The 16360-nt window shown below is 33.0% G+C and overlaps 1 protein-coding gene across 13 annotated transcripts in view; it reads left to right on the top strand.

Annotated features, from left to right (window-relative positions):
• Nucleotides 1-16360, top strand: part of LOC105342151 (arf-GAP with Rho-GAP domain, ANK repeat and PH domain-containing protein 2) — a 53957-nt gene that overhangs the window by 19344 nt on the left and 18253 nt on the right. For 11 of the 13 annotated variants that reach the window (XM_066075114.1, XM_011449017.4, XM_066075113.1 and 8 more), the window contains 24 exons: nucleotides 964-1042; nucleotides 1396-1458; nucleotides 1637-1765; nucleotides 2479-2532; nucleotides 3005-3085; nucleotides 3533-3639; nucleotides 5410-5494; nucleotides 7034-7094; nucleotides 7569-7622; nucleotides 8445-8474; nucleotides 9534-9619; nucleotides 10874-11056; nucleotides 11380-11448; nucleotides 11543-11573; nucleotides 11672-11712; nucleotides 11825-11852; nucleotides 11986-12017; nucleotides 12355-12427; nucleotides 12831-12892; nucleotides 13675-13745; nucleotides 13958-13990; nucleotides 14579-14687; nucleotides 14833-14919; nucleotides 15018-15074. In XM_066075114.1, the coding sequence (XP_065931186.1) occupies nucleotides 964-1042; nucleotides 1396-1458; nucleotides 1637-1765; nucleotides 2479-2532; nucleotides 3005-3085; nucleotides 3533-3639; nucleotides 5410-5494; nucleotides 7034-7094; nucleotides 7569-7622; nucleotides 8445-8474; nucleotides 9534-9619; nucleotides 10874-11056; nucleotides 11380-11448; nucleotides 11543-11573; nucleotides 11672-11712; nucleotides 11825-11852; nucleotides 11986-12017; nucleotides 12355-12427; nucleotides 12831-12892; nucleotides 13675-13745; nucleotides 13958-13990; nucleotides 14579-14687; nucleotides 14833-14919; nucleotides 15018-15074 (1705 nt within the window). The remainder of the gene's footprint in view (nucleotides 1-963; nucleotides 1043-1395; nucleotides 1459-1636; nucleotides 1766-2478; nucleotides 2533-3004; nucleotides 3086-3532; nucleotides 3640-5409; nucleotides 5495-7033; nucleotides 7095-7568; nucleotides 7623-8444; nucleotides 8475-9533; nucleotides 9620-10873; nucleotides 11057-11379; nucleotides 11449-11542; nucleotides 11574-11671; nucleotides 11713-11824; nucleotides 11853-11985; nucleotides 12018-12354; nucleotides 12428-12830; nucleotides 12893-13674; nucleotides 13746-13957; nucleotides 13991-14578; nucleotides 14688-14832; nucleotides 14920-15017; nucleotides 15075-16360) is intronic. The other 2 variants (XM_066075115.1, XM_020072912.3) reach the window with 2 other exon arrangements.

The following is a 16360-nucleotide window of genomic DNA, read 5'->3' as shown; positions in this document are numbered from 1 at the left end:
GTTCTACATATATTAAAGTTTCTGTTTCTTTAGTTTTATTTTATAGGCTTATCATTTTTACAATTTTGGAATTGTGCCTCTTACGACATTATTTTTATCAACAAGTTTAAAGAAAAACCAAATTACTAGTAAGCCATACATTCATATAATTACATTGCATATTGCTAAGGTAAAGACTTAATGATAGGATGAATCTCGGTTAGAATTACTTTATCTCATTTTGTTGTGTATTTGAGAGGTGACATCACACACGCTGTGTTGAATTGGATGTTGAGATAATGAGATAAGTATTGTATGGTTTATGTTTGTATAACCCTGTGGCCTATCCACAGGACATTAATCACATATTTTTACTGAAATGGAAGTCCTTGAGTGTGTGGTGTGTTGACTGTAGGAGGAAGTGGGGAGCCACTCAGCTAGAAGGCTATCTCAAGTATGACAAGAGTCTCAACTGTAAACAGAAGGCCACTGCTTCTTGTAGTCTATTGGGACACAGTATACACATACTTTAACATATTCTATTTGATTGAAAGGAAGAAATATTATATTATATATTTGAATGTCACAAGGCTGTGTGTCACATAGTGCAACATGAAATATCTACATATCAGTATCTACATTTTCATTATGGTTTTGATTCTCTATCAAATAGTCAAAGACAGCAAGATGCAAACTCTAATCACTCAAATTTACAAAATATGGCCTATTCTCAGAAGTACTGGTACTATAAGTGAGGGAGTTGTTTGGTGTGGTTCTTTGCAAATTGCATCCTACCATTTAAGGACATCTTACCTTATTTACCTGAAAATCTAGTCCTCTTCTTATCACAGTTTTACATCAGAAAAATGAGACTTAGTACCTAATTATAGGACACAGTTTCCCTTTATATTCACCATGACCGCTTTAGCTGTTACACTGACTGATCTTGCTTGGGTTTTATCTGTCCAGTTTTTGTCATTACAGAGTTAAAGCTAATAAAGGTTGGAGAAAGCGCTGGGTTGTGTTCACTGGGAACAGTCTTCGTTACTATGACAGTCGCAAGGTAAACCATTCCTCTCATGTATTATCAATTCTAATGAAATGAATGAATTTTAAAGTGCATATTCAGCATACAAAAGAGTTCAAGATGTTATCCTTGACCTTGGCCAAATGAAATGACAAAGACTTCAATGATTGTTCAAGGTAACAATGTACTGGTGCTTAAGGTTTCAACTAGGGTCATTTTAGCATTAATTGGTAAAGTGCAATTATGTTAGAAAAAAGGAAGGAATGGATTTTTATTTAAAGAGAAGTTTATTTAATTCATCTTGATATGACTTGTATTTATTTGATTAATATTGTCATGATTAGCAGAAAATACTCTGCAATGGAATAAGAGAAATGTTTGTTTTACAGTCTCAGGTTTCAAAAAGAATCGTTCCATTGTCATGTATGGAGAAGGTTGAAACACTTGTCAAGGTAAGCTTTCTGATCAGAATAAATTGTGTGGAAACTGATGCTTAATTTATTGTTGAAAGTCCTGAAATTAAATTGATAAATCAAACTGTTGGTTCATCTGCATATTTTGCAAGTTTCTTCTTCAGACACAGTTGAAGGAAGCCTGTTGATAAAGTTCTCTTTTTTATGTTTCTTACAGGACAGTGACAAGGACAAGTTTAAGTTTAACCTACATACCACCAACAGGGTGTTCCAGTTCGCTGCTGACTCGCTTCAGGAGTGTACACTATGGTGCAGTACTCTGATGGAATGTATCCTCAAGTATAAGGTCAGTACTGATGTCAAGGTCGGTCTAAAATGTATGTGTTTATCCCAAGGTCAGTTCTGATGTCAAGGTCAGTCTTAAAATGTATATTTAACCTCCAAGTACAAGGCCATTACTAATCTCGAGGTCATTCTAATTTATGTTGATTTACTCCCAATTTAATAGGTCAATGCTGCTGACAAGGTAAATCTGAAATATATCTGTTACCTCCCAGAATCAAGGTCAATACTGATTTCAAGGTCAGTCTACTACATATGTTTATGCCCAATACAAGACCAACACTAATTTCAAGGTCAGTCTAAACGTCTATACGTTTACCTTTTCAAGGGATGTCTGCAACATTTCTCTGATAGGTTGTATCTCTCAGTCCAAGGTCAATAATGTTGTCAAGGTCAGTGTCAAACTATAGACTCTTGTACATATAACTGATGGAGTATATCTTGTGTACAAGGTCTTTATTGATGTCAAGGTCAGTGTAAAATCATTCTGAATCTGATCTTTCTAAAAATTTGTGCAATGATACTGCACTTGAATAGAGTGACTGAGTGTGTGAGTGTAAAGAAATAATGGATGAATACAACTACGGTACATTTTCTTGTTTGGGAAATCAGGTTTCTGTGATTTAATGAATATGAAAACCGCAGATTTATACTGCATTGAGCAGACACCTGATTGTGAAGTGAACTGAGTTGATTTTGCTGTATGTCCTGTTTTAGGCCCCACCAGGAGGTGAACCTGAGGGGTTGGACATGAATGAGCCAGACAAACAGGTAAAGTAATCAGCAGGTGTTTCTTCCTCTCATAATAGTGCATGTCAATAGTTATATGCTTGCAACAATTTTTATCTTTACCTGTAAATCTAAAGGATAGATTATCAATCAATCACTCAATCCAACCATTATGAGTATCAAGTTTGTACACTGCAATGATTTTGCAGAAATGGCTGCTTATAGCAATATACCACTGTAGCACTAAAGCAGATTTGTTTCATGGAGATAAAATTTCATCAATTATGATCCAAAATAGTTTAGTCTGGATTTTTTTTGTTTGTTTCAGAAATAAACCCACTAAACTTATAAAATTTTGTATGGGTTTTTATTTTGCTGATTTTAATCCTGAATGAATATTTCTGCTGTTACAATATATTGGTATATATCCCACACACATTTTTCTGGTCAGTGTCTAAAATGTTTGTTTTCGAAAAGATAAAAAGTCTGTTAATTGCTTCCTTTTTCTTTTCAGGGTTATATCAAATTTGAGAGGCGTAACAATTATTTTGTGGCAGTTAAGCAAGGAAAAATGTGCTATTACCATTCTGAACAGGTAGAGCCCCAAACAATCATATTCTTCCTTAGTGTATAAGTACAAATACAAGTATTCAATAAAGTCAAGTGGCAACATAGTTACTGTTTTTAAAAATCAATTCAGATTTATTTATCTGTAGAAGAGGGAAAATAACATTTTGGCAATTTTCCAAAGTGATCAAATACTGTAAATTCCTTATATTACACAAGTACTTAATTCTGCGATTCTGCTGTTTTGTTTCAAATCGCGAGATTATAAAATTGCGAATGCGGAACATTTATCCATATATCTTATAGTTCCCAACTCTCAGAAAGTAATGGCGAGATTTTAAAAATCCACGAGGGGTGCTTCTTGCAATTTTATGCTGATATAAATTCCTTGCATTTAAGTAGGAATTTACAGTATGAAATATAATATGATTATGATATAAAGTCAGATAAGCCATATTATGTTTATGTGTTGTAGGATTTCAAACAAGGATCTCCCATAAATGAGATTGATATGAAGCTGGCCAATGTCAAGGAAATAGGCAAAGGAAAGTTACAGTTGTCCACACATTATTCCCATTTCTTGTAAGTTTCCTGGTGTTTTTTTTGTTTTCCCCCTGTGTGTATGCACAATATGGTGACTTAATATTTTTTAACGTTACATTTCAATGACATGTAAATTAGTTGAATCTGATTGGACAAGAAACATTTTGATTTAAAAAATGTTTCCCTCTAAAAGATGAAAATAAGCCCTCCCATGTGAACAAAGCAATGAAAAAAATTAAAATGACAGTTTGATTTTTACAAAGAAAACATTGAATGGGTTAGATTTGTTTATAGTTTACCGTTGCCCTTGTCTGGTGTCATTGAAGTTTGGCAATTCAGATTTCAGCTGGATTGACCAAATGTAAACAAACACAACCAGATAGATGTTTGCAGATTAACATGCATAATTGAAGCATAAATACTGCATGGCAGTAATGATAATATCAGAATGTGTCATCCCTCACTTCACCTCAATCAACAGTGGTTTCCAAGATTTCATATATATTCTTAATGTTTTTGTTCTGAATCTTGTTTTCAAGCAATACATCTTCCCTTATCCTTGCTTTATCATAGAATTGTCATAAAACATGGCAGGGGTGTATTATACTTTAGGTGACCATTATGATATGGTCAGTGCATCTCTTGGTATATACACCAGCTAAATAGAAATTACCATCAAATTTATTTCTTCATATTGTAATTTATAAAGAGGAGATGAAGTGAATTTCTTTTTTAGAGGCTGTTATACACACACTTAAAATATTTTGATCACTTTTGTCTTAAAAATCTTAGAATTACTTAAGAATCTTAAGATCTATAATTAGTATTTACTGCTAACACTATGTATATATATAACTAGACTTTGACCCGTGCACGCACGGGTTGACATTGCATATGATATCGGGCATTTACAAAATAGATACATCGAAACACCGTTTATTGTTGACACTTGCATAACCAAACTTCAAGCCTACAATAATGCTATCTGCTGAGTTGGAATAATCTAACTTTGAAGGCCTTCACAACAGTTAAAATGCCTCCCACATACCCGTAATATAGCAGAAAATTGCAGAATCGCTCCAAAACGATTTTGGAGAAAATTAATAAAGTTGCAATGAAAAAAACAGTCAAATTGTTCACAACAAACCATTTTGAAGCTGTAAATACCTTTCTTCGAAAAGTTAAGCTCTGTAATTGCAGAATTTATCATATTTCAACAACGTTTTTTACATACAATATTGACGTTCGAAACTCTTGGGATTTTTTTAGTAAATGCACTGTGTTAGAGTTATCTCCCGTATTGTCTTTAATGAACAGAAAAAAAAATTCAAATGAAAATTAACACGCATTTGTTTTATCGTTTCCAAGTTTATCCATGCAAATGTGATATTGTGGAAACATAAAATAAAAAGCCTCCCGTGATTTAGCGTGAATGTAATGCGCATGCGCAAGATTGTAAAATCCCAAAAATTCTGATGATTTCCGGAATTTTTTGAGGAATTTTCGTTGCTTATTAATTAACGAAGCTTGATTGAGAAAAAATAAAAACAAATTGGTAATCTTCAAGTACCAATGATGTTTAAAATATATAAAACAAAAGACAGTACTCTTCCGATTTGTCGGTATTAAAGCTAAAAAATTCGAGTCTATTATTTTAATATAGTAGTATAGATGATACCAAATTAAAAAAAAATTTTTTTAAATAACTTCAAATCTATTCAGAGTGTAAGAACTTCCTCCTTTGGAGTTTTTTCAAGATTATTTTTTTGAAGTGTTAACATTTCAATCTTCTTTTTTCCATGCCAACAGATTAATTCCAGAGAGCTATAGTGAATGTGTTCTATGGAAAATGGCATTTGAAGAGTCCATTGCTGATGCTTTAGGGGACAACACGGTAAATCTATACACAAATACTTAGTTCTCAATCTCTAATATATCAATGCTGATACTTCCTGATGAGTTCAAATTTATGGGCATGTACTTTAGTAGTAATTAAGAGAATGTGAAAGTGATGTAATTATATTATATGAATTTGACTTGAGTTGACAAATTTCTAAAATCTTCCGTGTAAATTATAATAAGGAATGCAGTCCATTGGTAAAAGATTTTTGCCTCATAAACATGTTATTTTTTAACAACGAAGATAAAATCTCCAATTTCAATTTGCTTCATTTCTGTTTTTGTCTTTTACGGATAGGAGCATTGGATTTTATCAACTGATATTTGCACAATTGCTTTCTAATTTTCTTTGTACTTGAGCTTAGGTACGATATTTTTCTGATCCAAGTTTGAGGGGACCTGGAGATGACATATTGAAAAGTTTATAATGCTGTCAAATGACAGTTAAATATGTGGATTTTAATCAAGGAAGATCTTATTTGAATTTTATCCACATATTTAACTTGTACACCTGACTAATAACTTAAACACCTGACTAATGGATACAATAATGTATGTTACGATGCTCCGGTGTACCTTATACACCAATTTGATGCAATTAGAGAATAAACTGAATAGATTACATAGGGGGAATTATTTAGTTGGTGTGTATTGAATATGTGGCCCTTGGAAATCTCTAGTTGGTCATCATGATTCAAGATATATCCTATAGATTTAAGTACATCAGTACAGCTGTTTGTTTACTCTTGTGAGTGTAATAGGGAAGTTAGATCTACAATGTATTTAAGATGAATTAAAATGTGTTGAAGTCCCGACTTTAAAGCGATTTAATTAATACTGTTGCACAATTGCTTTGAAATATGACACAAGTTTATTCCGAAACATGGAAATGTTTATGTTGGAAATGTTTTTTATTAAAAGCTGTTTAATCTGTAATAAATTATTTAGGTATTGTTTTGTAAAAGCTGATCAAAACCATAATAAGTTGTTTGGGTTATATGTTTTGTGGAAGTTGTTCCAACTATTATATATTGTTGGGCTTATGTTTTATGGAAGTTGTTCAAACTATTATATATTGTTGGGCTTATGTTTTGTGGAAGTTGTTCCAACTATTATATATTGTTGGGCTTATGTTTTGTGGAAGTTGTTCCAACTATTATATATTGTTGGGCTTATGTTTTGTGGAAGTTGTTCCAACTATTATATATTGTTGGGCTTATGTTTTGTGGAAGTTGTTCCAACTATTATATATTGTTGGGCTTATGTTTTGTGGAAGTTGTTCCAACTATTATATATTGTTGGGCTTATGTTTTGTGGAAGTTGTTCCAACTATTATATATTGTTGGGCTTATGTTTTGTGGAAGTTGTTTCAACTATTATATATTGTTGGGCTTATGTTTTGTGGAAGTTGTTCCAACTATTATATATTGTTGGGCTTATGTTTTGTGGAAGTTGATCAAACTAAGAAAATACATTAGTTGGGTTGAATTTTGGGAAAGCAATGATAATAAATTATTGAGGTTATGTTTTGCAGATCCTGGATCAAGTGATGGGGAACCCCAGCAACAGAGTGTGTGCAGACTGCTCAGCTGAAGGTAGGGCATTCCTTGAAGGTGAAGGTCATTCGAAGGGAACAGGGGTACAATCGGGAGGTCCTACAGAATAATAATTGGCTGGTAGTAGGCCAGTAGGAAGACTTTAAACAAGTTTATTTTCCTTTTAAAATTGGCTTTTTTGGGACCAATTTAGGTCAAGTAAAGAGCTGGCCATTAGCAGGAAAGATGTCACAGATGGTAAAAAACAAATAGTCACCTTTATGTTACACTGTTTAAGTTGTAATAGTTGTAAATCCATTTCTTTTACATTACAAATGGGTCCATTATGACCTTCATTCAATAAAAAAAAAATGAAACAAAAATATGCAAACAAAACAGGAAAAAGAGAGGTAATTTTGGCACTTACCTTTTAAAAAGTTTAATTTGTGTTCATTTCATTTCTTACGGTAAATAAGTTAATAAAATCATGTTATCAACATATTAAGATTTTTTTTTTTTTCTTTTAAATTTCAGATCCCCACTGGGCTTCCATCAATATCGGGATTGTGTTGTGTAAAAAATGTGCAGGTAAGATTATCAGAATTGCCGAGTGTGTTGTTTTTTTATATAAATATCAAAAACAAATTGAAAGGTTAAAATATCATAGATTCTGGTTACCTGATAGATTTGACCATTTGTATACATGTATTAATTTTTATAGTTTTAAGAAATTGAGAGCAAGGGAGGGTCACAGGGTTCTACATTATCATGAATGGTGAATATGGTACACAGGGTTCAATCTATATTAAGAATACCTTGTTGTATGGGTTTGTAAATACAGGTGATCCACCATGTGTGGCATATAAATGGAACCCAAATAAGATTTTCTGACATATCATATAAGAAAGTACACAGGAAACATAGCTCAATATTTCAACCATCATTATTTTTCTATTCTTATCTTATTATTTTGAGAATTTATAAAGAAATGACCTTTACATTTAATAAAGACAGGCTTTGCTCAATCCTAATAAGTAACACTGGATGTAAGAAAGAACTATTTTTCTGTTGGTATTCGATAATGGTGCATTGAGCTTCTGCCAGTATATATTTACTCCCTCTGTCGGTCATTTCTTGTATGACCCTTTTGCATAATAAGGAAATGCAAATATGTGGCAAAACAATGCCTCAGTCATGAACAGCTGACGGCACAGTTTGTAATAAAACCGTACTAGCCTCTTATGGCTAGATCTTTTCCTTCTTCTCTTCCTTGATGCAGTGAATGGTAAATTCAGAACTTCACAATAGTCATCCGCTAAATATCAATTTCATAGAAGCTCTCTTTGAATGTTCATGATTGAACGCTGAACTCTAAGTTCTGATTCTTTGTTTTTGACCATTTTCTTTAAGATCTTCACAGTGGAATGATTCTGCCAGCTGGTATGATCAAATGGTTTTTTGGGGCCAGTCACAAGCTCTCGCTTTTTACTGAACTATAACCTACATAAAAACTACAGTCTGAAATACAAGTTCTATCTACTAGGCTTTTTAGATTTCACATATTTTTTCTTTCTTCAAGCTCGCAAGCTACTTATGGAAATACTCAGTGAATTGTTGACATTGATTAAGTATGGTGAATTAATATTGTCTTGTTTGTAAGGTAATAACTGTTGCCTTATTTGTTGGGTTTTTTTTTTTACACATGATTTTGCATTAATTGTATATTCTACAACTGTAATCTTACATATCTATTATGAGCAAACAGCATAGCTGCATTTATGTTTTGAAAAAGGTTGCTTACTGTTAATAAGATTATAGCATCAATACTGTAAGATGGGCAAAGATTACTTTGGTTCAACTATTGATAAGCTGAATTTGTTTAAGTTGCTGAGGTAACCTGCAGGTGTGTAGTCATCCTCAGAAAACTTTTAATGTAAATTTTTATTTTACATTATTTTGAAAAAAAAAACTAAGAAACTAAGAATAAGATTTTGGTCATCTGTAAAACATTTACAGTATCTGGTAGGTTGAACTAAAGTTTACTGGTAATAACACTAATTGTTTCTGGTGATCATAGATTTCCTTGCTATTACTTCACTAGAAAACATACCAATTATATGTACATTGTACTAGTTATGTTTGGGAATCGGATTTCTTGAGTATATAAAAGTTAGTGTAATTTTAAGTGCATTGTTTTTTGTGCTGCTTTTTCCTTAGCTCAAATCTTTTTTAGCAAATGCTGCCATGTTCTGCAAGTTTTTCTAGATAAGCTTTGGAAAATTCACTTATATATCCAAGATATACTCCTTCGTGTAGACAGTAAAAAATTGTGAGCCATAATACAGATTAAAAATTCATAACCTGTTAATGTGTTGTAATCTTGACATGTAAATAAGTGTCAAGAATTTTTGGATGGGGAAATATAAAACTTCCCTGTAAGCAAACTTTTTTATATGGCAGCTAGTTTGTAGCAATAATGCATGTTTCTATTAATTTTAGGTATCCATCGGAACTTTGAACACTCCATATCAAGAGTCAAGTCCCTTCGGATGGATACCAAAATATGGACGCCTAGTCTAATAGAGGTAGGTAGTGAAATAATAACGGTAGTCAACTAACAGAAAAAGCTGTAGGTGGCTTAACATAAATGTACCATTCAATTTAGGATGATAATGTTGTAGCTCACTTGTCCTGAGGCTCTGCAGTCAAGCTTTTCTGATCAGACTGTCTCCTGTCTTTCTTTGTATTTAAAATTTTCTTTTACATCTTATTTATACTGTTATTCAGAGATATGGAATATAGAAGTAAATAAGTATAAAAAAATATTTGGAAAATCATGATTCTCCAAAAATATTGTTATGGTATAAATTGGTATTTGATATTTAGATGTGTAAACACCCTAACCAGATTTGTTGTTTGTTTATTATATAAACAGTTACCGGTATCTGTTCTAGACAATTATAAAGAAAACTAGACACAATCTCGTTACAAGCAACAAGTGGGTCTTCCGTTTGATTATGAATTAATGATAGGGTTGAATAAAAATGTTGACATTTGGAACGAGTTACTATATTAACCTCCTTTTAACTAATTTTTGGACCCACACTGCAAAATTAAGATTTTCGGGAAAGGTCATTTTTAAACTTCAATATCTCTGCAATGCATTGTCCAATTTTAAAACGAATTTTAGTTTTGTATTCAGTCCAAAAATGTCTGCAAAACGTATATGCTTTAAAACCCCAAAAATCGAAATTTTGGAATCACTTACGGTGACAACCAGAAGTGACAGATGACCTGCTCATATTAAAATTCGATAAGTTTAAAACATATTTTGATGGGAAAAAAAGGCTGGAAGTGACATTCATGTTTTTACCTGATCTCACCTAAGAATTCAAAAATCTATTATTCCTGAAAATTTCAATTTTCTGTCCTTAATCGTTTTTGAGAAAAGGGGAGGACAAAATCACTTTAAAAAAAAAGATAAACGAATATATCGGCCGACCGGAAATGACTTTTTCAACAAAAATGTATGTAAAAGATCTTGATACTCTTTATTATCTATGAAATTTCATAAAAATCTGTTGTACCATGTCTGAGATATTTGAGTTTAAAGAAAAATGTTAAGAAAAAAAAAGAAACATAATAGTAATAGTGAAGAATAGAGAAAAAGAAACCTAACAAAAACAATAGGGTCTTCCTTTGAAAACAAAAGACCCTAAAAAGTATCCTATACTTTTGGGTGACAATAGAAGAGAGTTACAGGGATATTGAATTTCCATACGTAGATACTGTTATCCATCAGACTTGGTACAAAAAGTATTATAATCTTGTCATTGTAGATGATGAAAGCCATTGGAAATGGAAACGCTAATGACTTTTGGCAGCACGAGTTACCTCCCGACAAACGAATCAACACAGACACATCAGCTGCCCAAAGAATGGCCCTGATAGAAAACAAATACAAAGCCAAGCTTTACTGTGATAGATCTGGCATATCAGACAACCAAAAAGTTCTCAATGAGGTGACCAAAATCCTTCGCTTTATACCCATTACATGTTTTAGAAACTAATCATTGCTAAAAAAAAAAAAAAAAAGAAAAGCTCCAAAAAATAGGACACAAGAAGAGTAATTTTCATGAGCAAAAATTGAGATTTTCTTTGATAAAGTGACTGGCATATCATAATAAATAATTTCAATATATTTTTCACTGTTGTTGCATAGTTCATGTATCAGATAGTGAAAGTCTTTTATGATAATATAGGGAAACACAGGGACACATTATGCAGAAATGTACAAACTATAGAAGCAAGTTTACCTTTTTTTATTATTATTTTTTTTTTTTAGAAATTATTAGAATTCAGTGTACGTGGAGACCTTCTACAGACAATGAAAGTTACCTTTTTAGGTGCCAATGTAAGTTCACGTATATATTTTATTTTTGTACTATCTGATAATACCCTGAATTAATAAATTAATCTACTAGTAAAATACTGCTTTATATTTTCAGATGTATTATACAAATAGTGAAGGTGAAAATGGTAAGAGGTATTTTTGTAAAAAGCAGGTATCGGATTTCAATTTATATTTTGTTGCAAATGTGATGGTATTTCATTGTACTGTTTATACTTTTTTTCAGCATATAGAATAGCAAAGCGTATGGGCCAAAGATTGACCATGGTAAGAAAGAGTTCCAGTGCATTTTTATTCAGCATCTTTGTAAGATGCATATAAGTGTTTCATTTTTTCAATTTAACCTATCCATGTACTTGCATATCTTTTGTATTTTCAGGAATTTCTTTTCCAAAATGGAGGAGAACGTAAGTTGAAGCACCTGTTGCTCTCTGGACCATTGAGTCTTCTTTTGAGTGATTTATTCGTGGAGCTCCCATGATCCAGTGTTTGTGATATTTTGAATGAATTTATCATATAAATCAATTCTTTCTCTTTCAGGGTCTTCCAGCTCTTTTAATGATTCAGATGAGGTATGTACAGGCATTGCAGACAATAATCCATTTTACTGAAGTACCCAAGCTTGTTAATTATCTTAATTATCTTGTTATCCATCATGAGAATATAGGATTTTACGTTCTAACCCTTTTAAAGTATAGAGTGTAGCTTAAATCTTATCATCAATGAAATGAATCTGTCTGTTTGGAGAATGGCGAATTTTTGTGCGTTATGTGTCAATCAGTTTGCTAAGACATTTAGAGACAGACAAACATGAATCTGTCTGTTTGGAGAATGACGAATTTTTTTGCGTTATGTGTCTATCAGTTATCTAAGACATTTAGAAACTGACAAACTTTTGTTGATTGACAGGGTCAGGTCAGCAGACTAAGGGCCGAGGTCTGTCTAGATGGTTATTTACAAAAGACAGGGAGCAATAAAAAAGGTACAGTCACAACATAATATTTCAAAGCTTAGGCCAGAAAAAAATCAAAGATTAGTTTTGCAGGCATTTTAGTATTTTCATTTTTGTTGGTTGATGACACATGTTGATCAATTTTATTGCAATTAGACAAGGGGAAAAACGAATGAAAAGTCGTGTTATTCCCACTGCTCCTTTCAAATTTTGCAATATCAATAAGATATATGCCTACTGCATTATATTTTAAACGGATGAAATATCGGAGGTATGTTTTGAAATAATGTTTTTATGGTGAAATATATCTCCCTTCTCAAAGAGTAACTTTTTTATAAAGTTTTGTGTATGAAATACAGGAATATGTGATGGTGAACCTAAATTTGTTCATGTACAATGTTTAACGCTGTTGTTCTTTTATTGTTGGTTACAGATTTCCGCAAGAGATGGTGCGTGATAGAGCATGGATGTCTGCGGTATTTTTTGAGTCAAACTGTAAGTATTTACCACAATTTAAAGAATTCATTTTAAATTCATTCTTACTTTGATCATCAAAGATAAACATTTGCAGTGAAAGACAATTCCTACAAAACTTATTCAATGACAATTTGGTTTTTTCTTTGCAGTATTATTTGATTAATATAATGTTTTTCTTCTTTCAAATCATGTATATGCATGTACCTTAGGAGGTAATGTTTCCAATATTAAGATATTCATAGCAAACATTGGTTTGGGGTGTATTATTATATCAAGTGCTTGTTTTCTCAAATACCAGATTACTATAGATGTAAAATATTTTCTTGTAAGGAAAAAAAACCATTGTTTTTAAAATGATTTAACCCATATACATTCTCACTCTTTTTGCTTTTTCAACTTTGGAAATATTTGTAGTTATATAACACCAAAATGAACAGACTATAGAAGAAAGCATGTATCAAATGACTATTTTAGTTCTATTAACTCAAGAAAGTTACTGGAATTATGTTATTACATGTAATTTGACAAAATGATTAGCATAAATTATCAAATGTCAAATGAAAATATATATTGCATTAGCATTTGTTAATAAAAATGTATCAAAGATATTTCTTGTATTAAATTTTAAAGGGTGTAATGTAGCATGTTTAGAGTTGGCATCAGTATTACTGTGTTTTACTGATGGATATTTGCAGTCCATTCAGACATTTTCAAAAAGTTAGCAATTAGAAATAACAAATCTTCATGTTGATCATAGATAAAGTACCTAGTAAATGAATTCTGGGGTTTTATTTTTGCAGAGTTCAGGAGCCAAAGACAGTGTGGACAATGATATCATGATGTGTGTCCAGGCAGTTTCCACCTATGACAAGTATGTGTCTTTATTTCATTTCTTCTTTCAGACAGTTCCTTCGAGAAAAATCTAATAAATTTGAAACTCCTTGTTATATAGTCAGAAACAACCTTTCAAAACATGGATATTTTGTTTGTTGTAAAATAATTTGGAGGATTACAAGGGTTTACATGAAACTTGACTGACATTATACTGGAATAGTGTAGATAATGAGTCACTCCCTACTCTAGGTCCTTGTCTAATGTGAGAAACTTGAATAAAAGGTCAGTAACTGCATGGTTAGCACTACACTCCTCCCTACTATTGGTGTTGTACACATGTGTGTACCCTTCATGGAAAGCTGAATTTCTTGACCCTGTGTGTGCGTGTGTTTGGAGTCTGGCCCATTATTGATGTAGTTGGTTTATATTGCATGGAGTTTATATTACTGTAATCTTATATACCAGTAGTTGAATGAATTGTTTTGCATTTAGTAATGACATGTATTCCCTAATAATCATTGTAGAATGTAGTACATGTACTATACAGTAGTAAAAAGAATTTGATCCACAATTTGTAGCAGAATGCTGTGGTTTGTGCATGTTGGGTTTCTAATTGTAAGTAGACCAGCTAGAAATGTTTTTTTGAAAGATAATGAATTGTACAGCAAAACCTTGCAGCAAATGTCCTGGCCATGATTTCAAGCTTGTAGATCCATTCATTTGTTGAGAATTACATGGATTCAAAGCATTGACAAAATACAGTGTTTTCCGAAGTTTTTATGGATATTGTGTAGCATAGTAGATAACACCTTTTTAAATAATTTAAAACTATGCTACAAATTTTACATAGTTTGGTAATGTTATTTTTAGATACCCAGAGGCATTTGAACTTAGCACCTGTAAAAAGGACAATCGGGAGTATCTGTTTGCCGCCTCTACCCCTCAGGAACGGAAGAGCTGGATGGTGGCCCTGGCTAAAGTAAGAGTTAAACACTGGTTATTATAACTTAAGGTTTCATTAGATTTGTTGAAGTAAGTTATGTTTATCTTAATTATGATACATGTACATGTACTACAATAAATAATATGCAAATGGATTAATGTTTGATGTTTTTTATTCACAGTTATTCTGTCCAGTTTCACTAATGGCGGATATTGGTCAATGTGAATTCAACCTTGCAGGAAATTTCTACATAAAGGATGTTTTATCTGTAAGTTTACTTGTATGTGTAGACAGATATTAACCTCTTGTCTTTACTTATTTCCTTCATATTATTAATAAATTGATGACATGAATTCTTCATTTCAGTCGTGGGAAAAAACTTGGTTGATGATCAACAACAGAATACTGGAATACTTTGATAAAGTAAGAATCAATACAATTTTACATGTTTATTAAGAAATAAAATCAATAAAAACATGAGGCATGCATAGCACTTGATATTACTGGAATAAATAGCACAACAATAAAATGTACACAAATTTGTGTTTCTAGATATCAGTTAAATACAAATGCTGTAACATTTGTGGCACAGAATGACATTCAGATGCATCCACACACAAATATTGTAACAGATATAACAAGACAGAAAATTCATTTGTATATCTACAAATTATTCATACAACAATTGATCATATTTTTGATAGCACTCAATGAAAGCACATTCATTTCATAATCACATGCATTAGTTGTATTGAATGGAGATTCACCTAATTGACTTTGATCACTGGACATTCACAACACAATCACATATCACTGAGCTGGCGTGGATTTCTGTATCTTGTTGGTGCGTCCTTGTCGTGTCCTCTTGTTGGCGAACCACTTCCTGACTTGCTCTTCTCTGATGTTCCCAAACACGGCCAGGGATTGGACGACCTTGTGGCAGGGGTAGGGGTGGTCAAGGTTGCTTAGGTACCATTCCTCCATCATGTCAACAGCTTTCTTTGTCAGCAGTGTCCGGTTCTTTAGGGAGGTCTTCACTGGCTTGGGGGATGTGACTTGGGATGTCTTTTCAAGTTGGAGAAGGCTGTTCTCCACTCGCTCCATCATTCTGTGCAGCATGCTGTCGAAGTAGGCGTTGTACATCTGCTTGAAATGGTCGGAACTTTTGGCATGGAGATGAAGCATCATGTAGCGGTCACTCTCTATGATCGAGGCATGGTGGCGGTGGAAGCTGGAGAGCTTGTTTATTTCGGTGGGATACTGCTTCAGTAGGCTGTTGTAACGCGTCTGTAGGCGCTGATCTCGTAGAGTCACAGAATGGGGGATTGGGTCGTACACGGTCTGCAACAGAACATCTGGTGTTGAATCTTGGGAACACTCCTTCATCAGTGTAGACTGGAGTGCTGAGAAGATGTCTTTCTTGGATGGGGCTTGAGTGGTGGATCTGAGGAGACTGGAGAGGGCATCGTTGATTCTTGCTTCAGCGGGAGAGGTGCTGAATTCTTTTGGTGGTGTCTGAGGTGGTGTCAGGTTCTTGCTGTGTGTAGATGAGGTCGCTGGTGGCTCCTCAGTGGTGATAGAGTCCAGTGTCGCAATCACATCATCAATGTTGAGGATTGGTGGTTCCTCACAGTCTTTGAAGGTTTGTTGGAGATCTTGTAGAATTGAGGAGTCCAAGTGGCATGGGGTAGCAGGTCCCAAGGCTGTTT

Source organism: Magallana gigas, chromosome 2 (genome assembly GCF_963853765.1).
Source record: "Magallana gigas chromosome 2, xbMagGiga1.1, whole genome shotgun sequence".
In the NCBI taxonomy this organism is placed as follows: Eukaryota; Metazoa; Mollusca; class Bivalvia; order Ostreida; family Ostreidae; genus Magallana; species Magallana gigas.
The sequence above is the reverse complement of the archived record's forward strand: the minus strand, read 5'-3'. Positions and strand labels throughout refer to the sequence as shown.